This window comes from Equus asinus, chromosome 4, assembly GCF_041296235.1.
Source record: "Equus asinus isolate D_3611 breed Donkey chromosome 4, EquAss-T2T_v2, whole genome shotgun sequence".
Taxonomy (NCBI): Eukaryota; Metazoa; Chordata; class Mammalia; order Perissodactyla; family Equidae; genus Equus; species Equus asinus.
In genome coordinates, this window is record NC_091793.1 from 84,534,731 (window position 1) to 84,557,515 (window position 22,785).

Genomic DNA, 22,785 nt, shown 5'->3' on the forward strand with positions numbered 1-22,785 from the left:
TTGCCCTTCTAGCAAAGAAAGAACATAGGATTTAGATGTCCCATCCCTGCCTTCTTTATTCCAGAGTTCTGTAGTTAAAATTTTGTCTATTACAAAACAGGAAAGGCATACCTCTCTTGCTTACTCGTAGAGATATAGTGAGTATCCAATGAGATGAGATATACAATAAAAATATTAATATTGCAATAAAATGTTTACTAATATATTATTATGCAATTTTTAAATGCAAATTTTAAAATTTGACCTGTAGTGATTGATTTTCTCCTCATAGTAATCCTTTGAAAAATATATTTATTCTTTTAATTTTTTTTTTTTTTAAAGATTGGCACCTGGGCTAACAACTGTTGCCAATCTTTTTTTTTTTTCTTCTTTATCTCCCCAAACCCCGCCTGTACACAGTTGTATATCTTAGTTGTAGGTCCTTCTAGTTGTGGGATGTGGGATGCCACCTCAACGTGGCCTGAGGAGCGGTGCCATGTCTGCGCCCAGGATCTGAACCCTGGGCTGCCGCAGCGGAGTGGGCGAACTTAACCACTCGGCCATGGAGCCGGCCCCTGAAAAATATAATTTTTATATTTTTTTTCAAAAAAGAATGTTTACTTCAGGTAAATTCAGACAAAAGCATCTAAAAATAACAGGGAAAAGGAAGCTAAAGAGATAATCTCTGAACAGTGGAGAGTGACAGGTATTCAGGCATGCTCCCATAAGTTCATTATTTTTGCTTATATGGTGCAACAGAGATTTCATGTAATTATACATGCAAGGAATATTCAAACTTCATTATCAACCCACAAATTGTCATGGTGAATGCAGACCCCATCAGAGCCAATGGCAGCTGTTCTGTGACATGTTGATAAAATACATGGTTTAATAAGCAACGATAGAGGAGCCCAGCCCTGCTCACACCTCTGTTCCACTCCCATCATTAAATTATTTCCACACATTTGATCACTTTTCTCTAAAGTGACTGAAATTGCATGGCTTAAATCTGACTTCGCCAAAAATTATTTATTCCAATTGAAGTATATCCATTGCATTTATTTTTTATACTTCAAAATAAATGTTCTATTTATCATTTCAGTGAATTGCCTAACAAAAATCCATCTCTTCATTTTTCTAGATTTAACAAGAATTGTTTTATAAATCAAATGCTATCTAAATTACAAATTATTTTCTACAAATATTCTAAGGTGCAATTTCTTGATCACCCTCAGATTTACAAAAGAATAGCTATTTTAAAAATACATAGTAAAGAAAGAATTACTACTATTATTAAAGCAAATTAAATGTGGGGAAAAGTTGCTTAAGTAAGCTTGGAAAATAATCTGACCTGGCAACTTAGTGAATATTCTAGCTGTTTGACTGACAGTATTCCATTTGCTAGGGGCAAATACATTTGGATTAGTTGAGGTAATCACTAACATGGAGGGGACTGAGGCCTTTTGTTCAAACAATTTCCAACTGCTAGCTAAGCCAATTTCTGAAAAACTCAAATCACACGGCAGCACTCCTTATGTTACTACCATTTATTTACTATATATTATGAATTATCATTTCTCCACAGAATCCTTGAAATAGCCAGTGTTCACTGATTCACTAAGCATTTTGGTCCATTGTCACAATGAATGGCTTTACTCATTGTTTGATTTATGTTGAGGTTCTTCAAAGTGTTGGATTCTATTTGCTAACATGTTTTTTTGTTCACTTAAGTATACACAATCATACCTTTATATTTCATCTTTTACAAGTTTTATCACTGACATTTAATCTAATTATAATTATCAAACATTACATAATGCTATTTTCTTATGTTTAATAAGGATCAATAACCAATGCCTTTAATTGTATACCAAAAACATTAATAAAATATGATTATTGAATCCACATCACCAAATATTCTACATCTGAAAACTACATTTCTTCTATCATCGTACTCTTTTTTCTTCTTAATTTGATAGCACATTTTTCTTCACTTCTCCACCAATTTTTATGTTAGCAGCATTTGTAAGAATACATGTTTTCTGCCAATCATAAAATAAATGGATACAACTTCTCATGCATATAGTTTCCCTAGGCAAGCACAAATAAAATTTTATACTCCTATGTGGGAGGAGTGGAGGGCAAAAGAGAGAGAGAGAAAATGTGTCAGTGTGTGTGTATGCAAGTGTGTGTAACAATGTGATTTCAGTTTATGGTAATATGCAGGAACAAAAGGACGGTTACTCGTTTGTGAATTTCTGCCACGAAAAATCAAAGTAAATTACTAATCACTCTTTTGGAAGAAGATATATAAAAACTCTGATTTGCCAGAAAAAAAGTCAAAAAGCACAGGTAGCTCTTACCAATTAGCATAAATCTAATAGTTTTCAAGGTATTTTAACAAACACTACAGTTGGTGAGCTTGCAATTATCAACTCTATTTCTTGCTTTCTTTTAAATCCCATCTTCACTATCAAATTGTGAACTATCACTCAGCAAACAATCACAATTCTCATCTAGGTGACACTGTAATAAGCATTAAAGAAAGAATTAAAATTAACTCTGCAATTTACTACTTACATAAACAGTGAAACTCTGTGTGTATGTGTGTGTGTGTATATGCGAAACATGTAGTGAATACATTTATCTAAATACATTAATATTTGCATATATAGCTTTCCGACAGCCATAAGCTATGCTAGAAAACCTAAGAATCCTGTGCACTGGTCTGTAAATGAAATCCTTAAAGGGTGGCATATAATATGAATTGAAACACTCACTGTGAAAGGACTGAAGAATATTGATTGTCCATTCATCCGTTAATCTTTCTGTTTTTGTTATCTGGATACATTTGAGCTGATTTGAAGATTCTCTTGATTCAATCCAACAAATCGTATCTTCATTGTAAATAAAATCCAGAGTGTGAATTTCATTCCCATTGACTGAGCTCAGGGTTGCCATTTTACTTCCATTAAGATAGAAAACCTCAATTGTTTCAGAATTTGCAATTAACAGCATAGGTGGCCTATCTGTAGGTTCTGGAATAAAAAAGAGAGATGGAAGTGAGTTCAGTAAAAGTGAGTCACCTTTTTTTTTACAATTTGCATTACTCATTAAAGGTTATTCCTGTATTTTTAATGCATCTTTAAAATTAAAAAAGTGCTTGCAAAAAGTATTTATTAAAAACATATATATATATATATGCTTCACTAACTATATATTTCAGCTCACTTCTCTAAGGAAAACAGTCCACTGAGCATTTGTTTTCTTTATTTCCTTAGTCATAATGTGTTGTCTAAATGTGAAGACAATGCTATTTACTTTCATTGTGGGTAAATAAAGGAAGTTCTGTGAGTTGTTTTTCTAGCAATGATTGTGGATCTGGACTGACCTCTCCATACAGTTTAAAGACTTCCCTTGTGAGCAAGTGCATGCTTTTTTGAGGTGGATGTATGAGGTCAGAAGTAGATTCTCTGGAGTGGAACATGCACAGCTCACAGACTCATACAAAGAGCACCTGTGACCTTAGCCTTACTGGCTCCTTGATTGACCTCAGGAGCCAAAAAAATCACACATTCGCTTAGTGACTAGATTATGATTACTGAGCCACTTCTTTCCACATTCCTTCCTTATAGTCAGGAAAATAAGATTCTATAGGTAAATGATACTTGTTCAATACTGCTTTTTTGAGATGCAATGCATCTTGGCTTGTGTGAATTTTTGATGAATATATACTAATTGACTAGAATTTCAGTACCTTTTAACATTTAAAGGTAACGGGGAAATTCCATATAAAATTAGTGTTAAAGAGTTTAGCTATACAATCATCTTCAGGGTAGCTTTTGCGCTAATCAGGGAATAGGAAAAATTTGGAAATCTTCAACTCCTCTTTTTTTCTGCCCTACATCAATATGGTGACTAATCTTGACTCATGTCAAATATACTAAGAATCCTCCCACTTCTCAGTCATTATTATTACAATCCTGCTCCAAGCTGCCATAATCTCTCAACTAGATCATTCCAGTATCTTTCTAACTGGTTTCTCTGCTTCCATCTATGCCTTCCTCCTCTTTAGTCTATCTCAACACAATAGCTTTAAAACATTAAGGGAGATGAAATCAGTCTTCCTCCCAATTCCTTGAAGGAATCAGAGTACTCCCATTCCAATCAGAGTAAAAGTCAAAGCCTTTATAATGGCCTATAAAGCCCTACCTGATTGGTATTCTCATTACCTATTTGCTCTCATTGCCTTCATCTCCTTACTACTCTCACCCTTGTTCATCTCACTCCAGACACACTGCTCTTCTTACTGTTCCTTGAACAAGCCAGGTAAACTGCTTTCAGAGGCTCTTCCTTCTTCCTGGAAAATTATCCCCCACATATCAGAATGGCTGACTTTCTCACCGCCTTCTGGATATTATTTGAATATCACCTTTCTGGTGAGGACTTCTCTTACCACTTTATATTGCAAAAATTGCAAGCCCCTACACTCTCTATACACCTTCCCCACTTTATTTTTCACTTATCACCATCAAACATTGTACATATCTTATTTATTTTTCTGATTTATTATTTTTCTACTTCTGCTGCTGTATATCTAGCATTCAAGAAAAGTATGGAAACTAGCTGTTGTTCAATAGAAATTTTTGAATAAGTGAAAAGGACACATAGAACTCTTGTGTAGTAATTTAGAAACATTCTGTGAAGTGTTACAAAATAATTTGTTTTTCTTAACCTATTAATGGAATCCAGAGAAAGGCTGGCTATTCAGAAAATGTCATACACATCATTTAGTCCACTCAAGAATTGATACTGAGCATTGTAAAGGTAGGACGAAAGCAAATAGATATACTATGACTAATACACTTAAATAAGTCTAAGGCTTTGAATGTATTATTTAATACTCTTCATCATTTCTGGTGAGAGTAGGGATAGCAGGCTTCTTATGTTTCCTTCAGATAGAAAAGCTCTCCAAAGAAGATGATTTTGGGTCTCCCCTCACAGGTTTAAACCGTCAACTCTAAAATGTACCCCAAGGTCTTCCAAGAGTATTTGAATTTTTACCCCCTAAGAAATTCTCTCAGTTAAGCCATAGGATTCTTCCCTGCCTTCAGAAAGACACTAAAAGTTTTTGACTTAATGAAAACAACAAAATCAACAAAAATAAAAATCAACAAAAAAGTCTCAATGAGATTATAACACTAATTAGTTCAATAGTTTCTTCCTAATGGAGCAAACAGACTTGTCCTAGGCTGTCTAGTACAAACCAACAAAAAAGAAGTACCAAAAATGCTAAGGTCATTTCCACAATAAAGAGTTCTCTCAGAAGCATCAGTGAAATTGTGAACAACCTTTGCTTAACACAGCCTTGACAAGTGAGCACATCTGAGCTTGGTTAGCCAGTTGGCTTCTCTCCTAATCTCTTAAAGCCATCTTGAACCATGTAATACTTGCCCCTGCCATTCCCTAATTTGGAAGTCCAGATTTGGTCTCTTTTCAACAATCCTAGCTCTGTTGTTTTCCAGTTGACCTTGGCACTCCTGAAACCTGTTGGATCATAGATTTCTCAGGTTATGAAGGGGTCTTAGATGGCTGTGCTATCAGGTTAACAAAGATGTACTGACACTACTGCCAGTGCTTACTGTCCTCATTTGATAACAGAAATGACCTTTAGTGAAACTGCCTCTCATTCAAAAATGAACCACTATTGAAAGCTTCTTTGCTGCCAAACTTGATGAGAAGTCCAGATGTAGACAATAATTTCTTCACTGGCAACTAGTCAGTAAATTTAAGTATGTCATAAACATTCTTGGAGAGAAGCTGAGATATGAAGGAGCACGGACATTCCCCTGAGAAACTGAGATAAAAATGAATAAATGGTTTACACAAGCAATGCTTACTTGATACAACTGATCAATCTATTTGACTTTTGTAGCTCCTTTTTGAGTGAATCAGTTTATTGTTTTAATACAAAATATATCAACCACGGAGTTTAAAGCTTCAAATAAACAGAAATCCAATAAAGAGAAAGTCACATGCTTCATAGTCTGACATGGCGTGATTTAATAATGGGGACTTTAAAAAGTCAAATGACATACTGGAGGAAAGACACTTAAAATGTTACTTGCGATGAGCTTTATTGAAGTAATATTCATGTGTCTCTGCTAATTATTAACTGTGGTTTCCCTCTGTAGATAAATAAGCATAAAGCCTAGTGTAGGAGTAGGGAGCAGCAATTGAAACACAAGAATCCACAAAAATCATCAGGGACCAAGGATATAATTTTTTTCCTACTTCATGATGAAAGCTGGCATAGGCCTGGCGAAGGTAATCTGTCTCTACCTGCACTGCATCTGAGCTCTAATGTGCATCATTACCTCAATTCCACCTGCCAATGAAGAGCACCTTTAGATTGTGTAATGAGGATAAAAGACTGACCAGAATAAATGCGATGCTCTTATCAGATGCCATCCTTAGAGTCAGTGGACAGTTTTCCCAAAAGAACAGCTGCAAAGCATATTAGATGACTTCAAAGGAATACCTACATCAACATTTAGTGAAAAGTAATAAATATTCACTTTCCACAATAGAAGAGCTTGAAACACAAGAAAGTGCTCAGTCACTATTCTAACTTAGAGAATCAAGACTCAGGCTGAATTACCCTCTCCAACAGGCTGTCAATTGATTCAGGCTAGAGAAGGAAAATTGTCCTCATCCTCTTCACCCCTCCCCATATGTCAACAGTATAGCAAACAGTATTTTCTCTCCCAAACAGTTATTGACATGTATAGTCAGCCTCTGTATGATAAGAAAGTGATTTTTTTCCCTATCATATATGCTATATTAAACAGTACCACAATTTTTGAAGACTGATTAGAAAACTAAATTAAAAAAAGAAACTTGGAAACGTGGAAAAGCTCATTTGACTAGATTCATAAAAATATCTACTTAAATTTCAAACTACTATAGCCATATCATTGCAAACCATATCCTTATTCTCTCATAGTCAAGAATATACTAAAATTGTATTTACATACTTATAATATGATTTTGACATATAGTTGATGCTAAATAAATGTTTTCAGAGTGAATAAAACCTACCTTTAAGGTTTCATTTAAGCTTCCTATTCTTCCATTCAATTCTAAGAATATTAATTTAGCTAGTTTCCTTTTAAATGATTGGAATTATGGAATCAGATACAAATAAACATAAACCTAATAAACATTTATGTATGTAATAAATCTGTACATATGCACATATAAATGCATATCATCTAGTTATACTGTGTTCTGATTTCCCTTAATTAATCTTATATTGTGAGCAATTATCTCCCCTGAATGAAGTTCAGTGGGTGCACCTCAGTGTTTGTTGAGTCAAAGATGAAAAAAAAGAGAATCCCAGGTTCAACTAGATAAAAGTTTAAATAATGACCTGCATGTAATGTATATAAAGTAAAGAGTCAGAGTAAGACTAAAAGTGTGTGAAAAGAGACAATCGTATTTACACAGCCCAAAGAACTGATTTTTAACCCGTATGAAGTTAACTAAAAGAGGAATTCTTAAAGTTTTACTTTTAATTTATCATATATAAATTAAAGTCTTTAAAAATAAAAAAAAATGGGATGAAGTTAGAAGTGAAATGCTAACAACTGCAATCAAAAGCATGCAAAGCCCCATCGGAAGTGAACTTCTGCTATATGAAACAAAATGAAGAGCAATCTGTGTAGAGAGTAAAAATTTAGAAAATACTCTTAAAATTATACAAACAACAGAAGAAGATGAACATTAATATTAGGAGGAAATTAGTTTAAAAAAGAGAGAAAGAGCATTATTCAAATAATATAAGAAATTATTAATCAAAGTCAACCAAAACAAACTAAAAATGTGGCTAAAGCTAATCTCAAATAAGTACAAAAAAGCTATAGGGTTGAAATAATTTTTCATTTCCAAAACATATATGGCCCAACTTGTTTCTCCATTTTACTCACTATTTTTTTTGCTGAGGAAGATTCTCCCTGTATTAACATCCGTGCCAATCTTCCTCTATTTTGTATGTGGATTGCTACCACAGCATGGCCACTGACAAGCTGTATAGGTCTGCACCCAGGAACCCAACTCAGGCCCCTGAAGTGGAGCACACTGAATTCAACCACTAGGCCACAGGGCTAGCCTCCTCAACTGTTTTTTTAATGGAAAAAACTCTTTACTGAACTGAATGATGTTTAGAATACAAATATACTGTGCCATATGTCAAAAAAACCATTTTATCACATTTTATAAAGGAAAAAATAAAATAATCAAATGTGGAAACATTAAAATGCATTAAAAACAGTATTTGGCTAAGCAAGAAAATGTATATTGCTACAACTATATTATAATTTATCCTAGCACTACTTTTTATTGCCACAGTGTATTTATGCTGAACTATTGTTTGGACGAAAATGCTTTCTTTATTGTATTTTTTATTTTACTTCTCAGTATTTATAGATCTAAGGCATTCAACTGGGATCTGAAGGATATCAGTAAGACAGTCTGCCTTCAAGAAAGATAATCTAGTCGAAAAGATAAGGTATATATACAAAGGTCTATATTTTTTAAGTCAGGTTTGGTACCTTTCATAACAGATGTACAATGGCATTGAGTTTTAAAGAATGATTAGATCTATCTTGCTATGGTTTGAATATTTGTGTTCTCCAAATTCATATGTTGAAATCCTAACCCCCAAAGGTGATGGTATTAGGAAGGTGGGGGTGTATGTGGGGGTTAGGATGTGCTTAAGTCACAAGGGATCCTGAATGGGATTAGTGCCTTATAAAACAGGCTCCAGAGAGATCCCTAGCTCCTTCTGCCATGTGAGAATACGATATGTCTGCGACCCAGAAGAGAGCCCTCACTCGACCATGTTGGCACTCTGATCTCAAACTTCCAGGCTCTAGAATTGTAAGAATTAAATTTATTTTGTTTATAAGCCACCAAGTCTGTGGTATTTTGTTGTAGCAGCCCAAACAGACTGACACATATCTGTTTAGTAAAGTCAGAGTTCCTCATGGTGATGGCATTTGATCTCAGTCTTGCCTTAATGGAAGAACAGGAATTGGACATGCACAGATGAAAAAAAAAAGTCAGGTGGAGCAAATGCACAGATATAAGGAAGACTGGATTATGTTGGAAAGATTTTGACCTTGGTTTTTCAGTTTTCTGGAAGGTACAGCATGTAATAGTGGTGAAAATACTCCATAACAATAGTAACAATAGCCAATGCCCTGTCAGAGCATTTTAGGATCCAGACACCGTAATACACGCTTTGCAGTTATTAGTTTATTGTACACTCATAATATCTCTATGAATCAGGTGTAATATTATCTACATTTTGTAGATAAGAAAATTAAGTCATGTAGAATTTAAGCAATTTAAGATCAAAGCTACTAAGTGAAAAGAACTGGATTCAAAATCATAGAGCTTGTGGTAGCTGAGAAAGTAGGTCGAGGAAAGATTGCACTGAATTTCAGGTCATTGACTGTCAAGATGATAAACTTATTTTTAATTTGGAGTGCAATGGGAAGCCAGTTGCATTAAATTTTAGGAAGAGAGTATAACATGATCAAAGTTGTGCTTTAAGATCAAGTTGGAAATGATACATAGAATACTGTAAGGGTGAGTAGAGGATAGTGGGATAGATAAATTTCTCATTTAATTTTTTAAATTATTTTTGCTTTTATTTTTAAAGTGGTGCAGTATAATTCATACCAGATGGGAAGGCAATACGTAAGTCTTATTTATAGACTGCCTTGGTGCTAGTATTCTGGAGTGAGGTTGGAAAGGAGTTAGGTGAAAGGAGAAAGTATCTTTGTTTCTGATTTGATTGATGCAGTACAGAAAGAATGGCCATGTGTGCCAACATTCCTGTTGGAAGCAGAGGTCATTAGGAGCAATTTAAGCCCCAGAGAATCCTCAGAGGTTCAGGAACATACTAGGTTATACACATGTAAATAGAGAAAGGTATTAATCTTATTTTTAATTACAGATGGTCCCCAACTTACGCTGATTCGACTTTACGATGGTGCGAAAGTGATACACGTTCAGTAGAAACCATACTTCAGATTTTGAATTTTGATCTTTTCCTGTGCTAGTGATATGCAGTATGATGCTCTCTCGTGACGCTGGGCAGTGGCAGTGAGTCGCAGCTCCTGGTCAGCCACGCCATCACGAAGGTAAACAACTGATACACTTACAACCATTCTGTACTCACACAACCATTCTGTTTTTCCCTTTCAGTACAGTATTCAATAAATTACATGAGATATTCAACACTTTATTATAAAATAGGTTTTGTGTGAGATGATTTTGCCCAACTGTAGGCTAATAACAGTGTTCTGGGCACATTTAAGATAGACTAGGCTAAGCTATGATGTTTGGTAGGTTGAGTATATGAAATGCGCTTTCAACAACTTAGATATTTTCAATTTACATCGGGATGTAACCCCATCATTAAGTCAAGGAAGATCCGTATAAAGAAGGTAACCCCAAATTATAAAAACCATGTGGACACAGGCATTGGATATCTGGATTACTAAACATAGAAATTCTATTTTAATTTCTCAGAAAATAGGTAATAAGAACCTAAAACAGGCAGTGTTGAGTTCTTAAGTAGAGATAGGTTGGTGTAATCAAGTAGAACTTCTAAGTTGTAGCAATTGCTTAACAGAGACAATTAGGAATATGGAATCAAGGATTATGTGGAAATTTTAGATTTGGGTGATGGGGAGAATCATGGTGTTATTAAAAGAAATAGGAAAGAAAGTAGAGTCAGTTTTAAGAGAAGATGATGAGTTTAGTGTTGGCACATTAGTCCAATGTCACGTTTTGTAAACTTGTCTTGGCATTGTAAAAACTCACTCAGGTAAAGTACAGATCAACTTGAATTAACCCTAGACCTTAAAACAATTTTACCTTTTTGTTATTTAGACCTTACTAGCGAAATACTGGAACCTTCATTTAGAGGACATTTCAATTTGAAATATGATGATTGCAAAGCAATGAAAAATGTTGTTTCTCAGGAATAAGAATTATCTTACAAAAAAATTAAAGTCAATAATATCATGCCACACACCAAAAAAGAAAAAAAAGAAAGCTTCGCATTTCATAAATTAGTAGCTTTCACAATTTTTCTGTTTCTTAAAGAGCTGGTCCACCAGATCAAGGAATTATCTTCCTTATTATCTAGAAGGTCTTATTTGGCACATGGTTAAATGCTCAATAAATGAATGGCACATTGAGGAATGTTTGAATATGGATTTTCAGTGTTTTTAAAGATATTTCACTGAATTTTTAAATTTAAGAATGATAATGTATTTCAAAAAGTAAAATGAAATAAATATTGCACTGTGATTTTTAACTAGGAAAATGAAAGAAATTTAATTAATAACCATTGAATGGTTACATTAGTAAATCTCAAAATCTTAAAATATAATTCATTCAAATTTTAGGTTACTGAATGAATATTACAACCAGTAGATAGTCCAGGGATGGTCAATTTACATTGGTTACCGAGAGGTGGCCCAATGGCTACTTTTGAATCTCCTGCTCACCTTTCTAATTGTGGGAAGCAGGAACTGCTTTAGGTATAGAAATACATTTTCCTCAATTCACACGTGTCCCTCTAAGTTACAAATTGGTAATGACTGAGTTTAAAATGTAATATATATTGGCTTATTTAAAAAACTCTCTCTAAAAAACTTCTGTCCATAGAATAGTTCCTGTTTGAAAGTATGGGTCCTTTAAAAAGAAAACACATTTAATTTGTCTCCTAAAAAGAAAATACTGTCTCAGTATTTGCACAATCATTTATTCATTTAACAAATATTTATTGAGCATAGCTAGCTTCTGCCAGGCACTGCTCTAGATGCTAGGGATACAGCAGTTATCAAAACTAAAAATATTCCTGTCTCCATAGGGCTGACATTTTACTGGAGGAAACAGACAATAAGCAAGTGAAAAAATACTATTTAATATTGTTTGACAGTGATGAATTCTATGAAGACAGGTAAAGCACTGGTAGTAATGGGGATGCAGGCTGTTCCTTAGAGAGAGCAGTCCAATTCAGAATATATTTAAAAGTTTGAAACAAAGGGTTTGAGAGAATGAATGTAGTCAAGGATGACTCCAACATTTTGGCTTGAACAATTGAATGAATGGGGGTGACATTTACCAAGATGGGCCACATTGGAGAAAGAGCATTGTTAGGGGAGAGAACCAAGAGTTTGGGACACCCAGAGTTTGATATTTCTACTAAATTGCCAAGTGGAAATATTGTGCTGGATCTCAATATCTAAGCAAGTCCAGTGTTCAGCAGAGAGGTCAAGGCTAGTGATAAAAACTCAATTTCTAGATGTTTTATAAAACCATGCAAGAGGGTGTGTTTTTAAAGTCATGATATGGCATGAGAGACTTAAGAAATCAATAAAGGAAGAGAATATGTCCACAGGCCTGAACCATGAGTCACGACAAAAATACTGGAAAAAAGTAGATAATGCAGCAAAATAAACTGCGAAAAAATGCCCAGTAAGGTAAGAGGAAAACTCCAAGAATGTGTCACTTTAAAAAGGAAAGTATTCAAGGAGGACACAGGGATCAGTTGTGTGTTAAGGACAGACAACTGAGTAATTAAAGAACTGGAGGTCACTGGTAACCTTGACAGTAGAGGTGTAAATAAGTAATAAGAATGTAAGACCCATTGAAGTGGGTTCAAGAGAGAAGGGGAGGCAGTGGAGAAAGAGAGAACATATTCTGTGCATTTTCCTATAATGAGAAAAGAAAAATGGAGTGGTAGCTGGAGACAAATTTAGATTTAAAGGAAATTGTTTCATATCATCTTTACAACATGCTTGTATGCTGATGGGAATGATCCAGGAGAAAAGAAAATATCAATGATTCAAAGAATAAAGAAGACAATTATATGAGTCTAATTCTTGACCAGGTAAAAGAAGATGAGATTGATGCACAATTACAGGGATTGGCCTTATATAGAGCAAAGTCAGTTTGTTCTTTGATTCAAATAAGTGGGAGGTGGAATGATTAGTTCTAGATTTAGATAGATTGGTAGATTTAATAGAGTTCAGGGTGAGAAATTTCTCTTTTGATTGCTTCTATTTTCTCAGCGAAATATGAAACAAGAATAAAGAGGAAGGTGGTAGATATATGAAAATTCATTATCTAGAGGTGGGGAGGGGAAAGGTCATTTAATCTATTTCACTGTTTTCTGACAGGGCTGCCAAAGGATGTAAATATACAACCTATATTTAAGATCGCAATTTTCTACTTTGCTATTAAAAAGACAGATTAGTTCTAAGGACTCAATGGTGATTATATACAAACTTCTAGCTACTTTACTGGATATATTCTTTGTAATTTGACAGTATGTTGTGCCAAACTTATAAAGACTGTTAGGATATAACTTATCTAATAATTTGGCAAGGATTATCTTTCACGGAAAGCACAGATGGAGGCTGTGTGAGTCCTAGTGCTAAGAAGAAATGTTCACACACATTTAAAAATGCAATCAATAGAACGAATGTTCTCTTCTCGGGACTAAAATGACTCTGAGCAGCTTGACTAGGAGGAATATGCAGAATATTAGTCATCAAAATCAGGGGCAAGTATGAACTCTAGGGGAGGAGTGCCCAAGAGGTATTCTCTGACAGCTGTTATTACCTTGTTGCTTTCAGTTGATACAGGGGATGCCTTGAAGCCTCTCTGAAAAAATTTTTTTCTTATTAGAAAGGATAAAATATTCTTCTTTTTCTCGGGTTGTAAGCTGTTTTTTCCTGAGGATTTCAATAGTTGTATATGTCCACTTTTCCCAAACAAAACAATAGAAAAGGTACATACATATGTATATCCTTACCTCATCTTAAAATGAGACCACCTGTAATTTCCATGAATTTAAATGTACCTCATTTCTTTTTGTTTTTTCATTATATTTGCCCAATTTTAAAACAAAGGGAGCTAATTGTAGAGCATGATACGATCCATCACACATTCCAAATTGGGGATTTCATTAATAGTTCAATAGCGAGTCTACAAAAAATTAAATAGCATGATATAAATTTGTACCTATATGTTGTGCCATTTGTGAAACGTTTATTGATTGTCAATCTAGAGCCCATAAATGTGGCGATGTAATTCTTCATGCCCAAACAAAGAAGTCTTCAGCTAGGCTGCAGTTAAAATGTTAAGTAGTAAAGAAAACAGAAGACATGCATTTTTTTCTATGTCTGATATTTTCTTAGACTATGGGTAAATCAAACATGTCATGACAAATAAGACACCACGGATATGTTTTCTGTTATCAATCTTGCAACTTTGTTGCTGGAAAAAAGATTTAAGGTGTCGAGAAAGGTGCTAGACTGTGCAAGTGATGTCCTCTAACAACAACAACAAAAAAATCAAAAAACAAACAAAAGGCACACATAGAATATTCATGAGGCGTTTTATACCTCAACACTGGTGTACTCATTAACAGTGTCGGGGTAGGAAAAAAAAGTGTTGTTTAATTTGGGTAATGGAAATTCCGCTAGAAATTCTTGCTCTTTCCTGTCATGGAATGTGATTTCCAGCTGAATGAAGGGCCAGAGAAGATGTAGGGTAGGAATACTCGAAAAAATACAGAAATATGTTTAACAGCCAGGCCATGTTTTCAAAGGCATCCTGCCAAGTTGTAGTATTTCTATAGGATAGAGGCTTAGGCAATATTGCCTCACTGCAGATGCAGTAACTTGTTCTTCAGCTATATTTGCATAGTGAGCACACTAGGATTGTATCTTTATCTGGGGAAGGTCTTGGTGGAGACAGCACATTTATGGAGATTATAGAGAGATCCCCAAACCACTCTTTGATGTCAATACTACAATAAAGACAGTATGAGGCCTGAAAGACAGGATAAAACTGGCAAAATACCCCATCGTCCTTTGAATCTCTTCCAGCCTTTTGACTTTCCTTTTACTGATCCTCAACATTCCAGTGCCTTATTCTGTTTCCTGAATGTTGAGGAAATTGCGAGAACATCCAACAAAAATTAACCAAACACATTCTCTATTCCAGGCACTGAGCTACTTCTCTGCCGCTTACCACTTAGTGTACATAATTTCCTCCATGCATATGTGACTGAGTAAAGAACAACAAATCCGAATTACTCTGCTGGTGCTGGTCCGCTAAGCCCACTCCCAGATCAGAGCTCCTCATAGACCATCATGTCATCAAGTGCCAGTCACAGTTATGCTTTAATGAAATGACAAATTTTGCAGGAACTAGACTTCTGGACTTCCTAAAAAATAACAAAAACTCTGAATAGTGAATTTTCACGTGTCAAGACATAGTCACATATCATTCTGCAGGAAACCACTCTTAGCCAGATGCTATACTGAAACAGATCTGATCCACTAGTCTCAGAAGTTATCAAAGTTACTAAGACTTAATATGTTACCCTTCCTAGGAACACTAACATTTTAATATAGTGCGCTTCTTTAAAAAAAAAAAAAAAAAAAAAAAGGAAGGCAATTATATTTTAGTAACTTAATTCCAAGCATTACAAGTGGCTAATAAGACTATGATATTCTGAGCAGAGAACTCTTTCCTCTCTATGCAGACACCTGCCTATTTTCCCCACAAGCAGAACCAGCCCTGGCAGAAAACCATGGATGATTCCTCTACCTTCCAAAAGAAAATTTTAAGCTATATATAAGTAGATGACAACAGAGTTAGGGGTTCAAATTAGGAGCCATGGGAAGTTATATTCTGTTTTATTTCTCTGCCTTTTTTTTTTTTCTTTTAAGGATTGTAGCAAAGAAGACAGCAAGTGGTATGAAAATGTTCCCTAACACTATCTAGAGGTGTGCTTCCGTGGATTATACAGGGATTATGATTTGTATTTCTCACAACTAAAAGTTCCATTGCCTAAATAGTCTTGCCCTCATCCCCCAAATCAGTGAACAGTGAAACATATGTTATTTAATGGATTCTCTTCTCTCACTACTCTGGTTGCTCCATAATGAAGAGGAACATTCTCTCTCCCATGGTACCATTTAAGGCAGTGCCTCTACACTGATGAGCATAAAATTATTTAGTGCTTTTTATTCTGCTATTGCTTTAGTCCAATCAGTAGAGCCCCACCAGTTCTGCTGAATTGTATGCTGCCGTAAGTGCCTGTCTTCAGTGAATGGTTAGGACACTGAAAGCACGGTCCAATGAGCCTGAATTTATCAGGAGTAAAATTGCCGACGAGTCCTAAGATAAACACCTTTGGCTATCACTTTCACTCCTACACGTTCTCCGTGAGCCTGCTTTCAGTCCTGGGTGCCCACATTCAACACACATTTCTACATCAAAATCAGTCTAAATCAGTTAAAAGAAAGTTGAATTTTAAAAAACACTCTCCATTTTCAGATTTGACAAGTCATTATTAGAACTCTAATCTCAAAACAATGTAAAAATATATGGGAAGTTTTACTAGATACATATAGATGTTTTGACAGTTATTTTTAAAACATTTTTTCAAATGACAAGTCCTAATGTTTAATTCAAAAATGCCTAGCTTTTACTGTGTCTCATTCCAAAGTAATGAACACTTCATCATGATATTCATAGTCTAGAATGTCTCCTTCTCCATAGTCAGATCAAGTATGCATATTTAGTTAAATTTTTTTAGCATACACTATAGACTTTCTTCCATTTGGAAATTACTTATTTTGATGTCAAATGGATAGTTGGACTAGATTACCTCTGAAGTTCTTCACAGCTCTTAAATGATTGATTCTATATTTCAGAAATCAGTTCAATCTTACTAAGTGTAGAGAAGAAAGGAATTTGTCTGCAGTGCATGAATTAATAGCAATGAAAAGGTCTCCTCTCTAACATTAATCTCTTCCCCCATCTGCCACAGGGCCTGAAATCTCCTCTCCCTATTAGAGTTATTTCTTAAAGGTGCTCTTAAGACTTATGAATTTTACTTAGGCTCAGGCATTATATTACAAATCAGGGATAATCAATTAACTTAGATTAATTTACCTAATTACTGTCAATTGTCACATTGAAAATAAGACCTCACTGGCAAGCTTTGGAGTAAATATTTGGGGAGCGACCAAGATGTTATTCTGTGAACTAGTTCATCACATTTATAAGCAGCTCCTCAATCAATTGACTCTGGCTCTCCCTGCCTTCACATAAAAGGTTCCTTCTCCCTGGAACTTTTATTTTCTCATATCATCTAGTAACATCTTTCCAGAACCCTCCTCTTGGGTCAAGTTCTAGCTTCCTATTGTATCCTTTGGGTTTGATATTTTTTATATTGTTGTTTCTTTCCAAAGCTTAGAGATCTTTTCCACAAATCCACTGTCTGGGACCAGCCCATTCCATGCTTCTCTAGTTTCCCACACTCCAAGCTTCTGAGAGCCCTGAGACTTTGGCTTGACTTGGAGGGAAAGTCAGGTTCTGGTCCAGGAGAGTAGAATTGCAGAGAAAGAAAACAGATGGGCCAACCTAAGCATTCACATAACAGAAAGGAGGAATAGTAAAACCTAAGACAAATGTGGTTTAATTTATAACTTTTTCCTAGCACCTGTCAGTCATAGGAACACTAGAATATGATAAAACTCCCAGAAAAATTTTAAAGTTAATGCATTAAATGGAGTTTTTACATTTAACTGAAGCCAAAAATATCCTCTGGTTCATTTGTTATAAAGATGAGAAAACTAAAGCAAAACTGATAGTTTTTCTTTTGATTGTACAAATATATTGGTTTAAATATCCATGTGACCTTTAGAACCAGTCAGCATATGTTATAGACTTATGCCCATTTACTATATTACTAGCATTTCATTTTCCTAAAACTACAAACCGCAGGAACATTCCCCAGGAAACTGTGTGTTTTTCAAACTGTGTGAGCCAATATTGTATCAAGCCAACCACCTAGAGATGAAGGCATTTATATACTCTATTATCAATTGTAGAGTCATCAGATTTCCTTGATGTGGCATTACATTATCATGTACCATCCCTCTCTGGTTACATTCTGTTGTTGTCAGATACCCTCTCCATGTACAAAGAAAGGAAGCTCCCTTTGTATAGGCTTTATTACATTGCATTCTTCCTGTGTATCCATAACAATATTGTGTGTAACAATAGTAACAGCAAAGAACAAGCCTTCTACTGCTTTAGTCCACTTGTATTTTAAATCATAACTCTCAATGTTGGGAAAAAGAGGAACGTATAACCTGACCCAATTTTTTTCGAGGATTGCTCCTGAAAAATAAATAGGCTTCATAAACCAAGTCAGTAATTCAAAAAAGTAAACTAAGAAGTAAAAGAGATTTTTCTTTTGTAATTTTGTATACAATACGTTTTGTAAATAATTTAACACACTATCTCAGGAAAATCATTGAAATTATAACATGACATTATGTTGTAAAGGGAGACAGCAGCTTGCTGAGCAAATCCAATGCTTTGCTCAATCTAGCTTTGAAAAGGAGAATCCATCTCATACCTAATTTTCCAATTGCTGATAAAAGGGGGTAGGGGTCGTTCATTAATTTATCAAAATATCTTAATTTGAAAATGTCTGAAATGAAACAAGGTTTAGGGGAAGTTAGAAGAAGCCAGATGGAATATCATGTATAATATCTCCCTCTATTATTCCCAAGCTAATTCAGCTGATAAAAAATTATCATTACCCTATTGTTACTAGCACATTTTAAAGCTATTTCATTAGCAAGTCAACAAGACTTACTGAGTGTTTACTGTAGGCTGAATATTGTATAGAAACCATAGGTGTTTTTGCAGGTAAGAAGTAAAAGCGTGTTTTCAAACATGAAATTCAAACAATTAAGAGTGGAGCACTAATTTTAATAATTTTAATTAAGAAAGAATAGTTTATTCCTTCTTCTCCTTTCCTTCTTTCCTTCCACAAATATTCATTGAGTAACCATACGTTCCACGCAGTGATCAGAACTAAGTAAATAACAGTAAACAAAATTGACAAGTTCTATATGCTCATAATGCTTACATTATTCTGGGGAAATCAGATGATAAACAAATATATAATGAGTTCATTTCAAATGGTAGTCCTATAAAGAAAATAAAATTGAAAAATCAAATAGTGATAGAGTAAGCATGCATAAATAAATAAAATTGGGAAATAAGATAGTGATGGAGAAGACATGCACCATTAAATAGCATGGTCAGAGAAGGTCATTGTGAACGATGACAGTTTAGCCAAGATTTGAATGATAAGAATGTGAATATCATAGGGAAAAGCATTGCAGGCAGATAAAACAGCAAATGGAAAGACTACAAGGCAAGAGCAACATGGTTGAAGAAGGACAAGGAAACCAGCAAGGGTGGTGTGTGATGAAAGAAGAGAGTAGTGGGAGATGAGATTGGACAGGTAAATGGTATCAGATCATTAGGCCCTTATAGTTCCCATGAGAAGTATGGATTTCATTCTCAAGGTGAGTGAAAGTATTGGGAGATTTTAAACAAGAGAATGATATAATCTGGTTTATATTTTAGCAGATCACTATAACTATTACCTGGAGCATGAATTTTGGAGGGAAAGCAAAAGCTCACAGAAATCAGTTAGGAATCTATTGCACAGTCCACGAGAAAGGTGAGTAATTCAAATCAATTAATCCATTTTATTTCAACAGGTTTTTGCTAATTAGAAACTTCCTGTAATGGAGGGAGTTTTATAATGATCAGTGACAACTAAAAGAACTGCTCTGGATTTCTAAGTACGGATCAGTGAATTAAAATGAAGGAAAAAGTTATTTCTTCAAAGTCCATATTGCTCTACTACATTTCTAATAAAAAGCATTGTAGAAAGGAAATAAGAAATTCTGGAAAGACAAAAAAGATAACTTACCATTTTTGACTTTGCAAGATCTGTTGTCTGGCTGCATTATGTAGCCCTCCACACAACTGCAGGCATAGGATCCATATGTGTTTATGCAGGTCTGGCTGCATGTACCATAAATAGCACATTCATCTTGATCTGAAAAGAAAATTATACATAGGCATTGCTAAACAGACATCGTTGGGCAACTTGTTTTTCTCCTTGAAGAAAACATTTCTTTAAAACTTTGAAAATAGGCTATAGTTTGAAAAAGGAAGAACCAATTCTAATAAGGCTTTTCAAAACCACACCAACTGAAAGTCAAACTCATGCTGCTTTAGTAGCTACAGAGATACAAGGTCAAATTTAATATCAAATTTTTATTTTAAAAGAGAATTTATTCGCATTTTTGATGGACAGGACAGAAGTCCTTGGATATGTTTGCAAAGGTATAAAATGTACTCCAATGAATATTTGTTGACTAGTTCTGGTGTTTATGACAGTGACTTTTTCACTAGTTTAACAGAGAATTAGTCTAGTAACATGATTTTCAATGAACAGATTAAATAAGCGTTCTGAGCCAAGCTATGCAAATCACCATCACAAAATCAAAAAGTGGAAACTATTAAGCACTTGCTGAAAAGAGAAATTTCATCTTAATTAAATTTTATTTTAATATACAGGTCCTCCTTCTATTTCTCCCCTTCTTCCTCTCCCTATACTTGACCCCCCAGCATCTTGTTCAAATCTCTATAAATAGCAGGTACTTAAAGATTCTTAACTGAGCAGGCAAGTTAAAAAAAAAAATTCTGTCAACTAATAATTTAGACATATGTATATTGAGTCTGTCTTGTGTACCATGCACTATACTAATCCACCAAAATTGATAAAACATGGCTCCTACCTCTAAGTAAAACAATCTAGTGAAATATAATTTTGATTCTATGCATTTCCTTACAATAGAGGTGTACTCTGGTTACGATATAAACATAGAGAAGTGAACCTGCTTGGAATTGGAGGGAGGATATTCAGTGAAGACTGCATATTGAGCTGAATTTGAAGGATGACTTAGATTTTCTTAGAGTAAATAAAAAGGGATGAGATGGAAAAGGGCATTCCAATTAAACAAAACAGTATGTGAAAAGTTATTAGGATGACATAGTGGGGATTTCAAAGAAGTGTAAGAAGTCAACTGGCATTAAGAGTATTTTGAGGGAAGTGGTAAGAGATGACACTGGGAAAGTAGTTTTGGGGCCAGATAATAAAGTTACTTATATGCTAAACTAAAGAGTTTTACATTATACATAGGCATTGGGAAAGCGTTAATTAGATTAGATATATGATCAACTTTGTATTTTAAAACTAAACAAACTCATACAAAATAAATTAGTGAATGTAGAGAACAGATCCTGGGAAATTAGTTATGTGCTAATTCCAGACAAGAAACTGTATTTTGGTTTTTTTGTTTGTATGTTTTTCCGGTTTTTTAATTGAGTTCATAGTTTACACCAATGTGAGATTTCAGTTGTGCATTATTTCTTGACTGTCACCACATTAGTGATCTCCTTTAACACCTGTGTCCGCTCCCACCCCCCTTCCCCTGGTAACCACTGAACTCTTTTCTTTATCCGTGTGTTTATTCATATTCCACATATGAGTGAAATCATCTGGTGTTTGTCTTTCTCAGTCTGGCTTGTTTTGCTTAGCATAGTTCCCTCCAGGTCCTTCCATGTTGTTGCAAATGAGATAAAGTTGTCTTTTTTATGGCTGAGTAGTATTCCATTGTATATATATACCACATCTTCTTTATCCATTCATCAGTTGATGGGCGCTTGGATTGTTTCCATGTCTTAGCTACTGTGAATAATGCTGCAGCGAACATTGGTGGGGCATATGTTACATATGTTGGATTGTTAAATTTGAATTGTTTGGGTAAATACCCAGTAGTGGGATAGCTGGGTCGTATGGTGGTTCTATTTTTAGTTTTTTGAGGATTCTCCATACTGTTTTCCACAGTGGCTGCACCAATTTGCATTCCCACCAACAGTGTATGAGGGTTCCCTTTGCTCCACATCCTCTCCAACATTTGTTATTTGTAGTCTTAGTGATTATGGCCATTTTAACAGGTGTAAGGTGGTATCTTAGCGTCGTTTTGATTTGCATTTCCCTGATTAGTGATGTTGAACATTTTTTCATGTGTTTATTGGCCTTCTGTATATCTTCTTAGGAAAAATGTCTCTTCATATCCTCTGCCCATTTTTTGATTGGGCTGTTTGTTTTTTTATTGTTCAGTTGTGTGAGTTCCTTATATATTATAGAGATTAACCCCTTGTCAGATATATGATTTGCAAATATTTTCTCCCAATTGGTGGGTTGTCTCTTTGTTTTGATTCTAGTTTCTTTTGGCTTGCACAAGCTCTTTAGTCTGATGAATTCCCACTTGTTTATTTTTCATTTTGTTTCTCTTGTCTGAGAAGACATGGTATTTGAAAAGATTCTTTTAAGTTTGATGTCAAAGAGTGTACTACCTATATCATCTTCCAGAAGTTTTATGATTTCAGGACTTATCTTCAAGTCTTTGATCCATTTTGAGTTTATTTTTGTGTATAGCATAAGATAATGGTCTACCTTCATTCTTTTGCATGTAGCTGTCCAGTTTTCCCAACACCATTTATTCAAGAGACTCTCTTTTCCCCACTGTATGTTCTTGGCACCTTTGCCAAAGATTAGCTGTCTGTAGATGTGCAGTTTTATTTCTGAGCTTTCAGTTCTGTTCCATTGATCTGTGTGTCTTTTTGTACCAGTATCATACCATTTTGAGGACTATGGCTTTGTAGTACATTTGGAAATCAGAGATTGTGATACCTCCAGCTTTGTTCCTTTTTCTCAGGATTGCCTTAGCAATTAGGAGTCTATGGTTGCCC

The 22,785-nt window shown here is 34.8% G+C and overlaps 1 protein-coding gene across 5 annotated transcripts in view; it reads right to left on the reverse strand.

Annotated features, from left to right (window-relative positions):
* Positions 1-22,785, reverse strand: part of LRP1B (LDL receptor related protein 1B) — a 1,812,874-nt gene that overhangs the window by 973,348 nt on the left and 816,741 nt on the right. For all 5 annotated transcript variants that reach the window (XM_044768977.2, XM_070507612.1, XM_070507613.1 and 2 more), the window contains exons 5-6: positions 19,892-20,020; positions 2,760-3,017 (exon numbers count right to left, since the gene is read on the reverse strand). In XM_044768977.2, the coding sequence (XP_044624912.2) occupies positions 2,760-3,017; positions 19,892-20,020 (387 nt within the window). The remainder of the gene's footprint in view (positions 1-2,759; positions 3,018-19,891; positions 20,021-22,785) is intronic.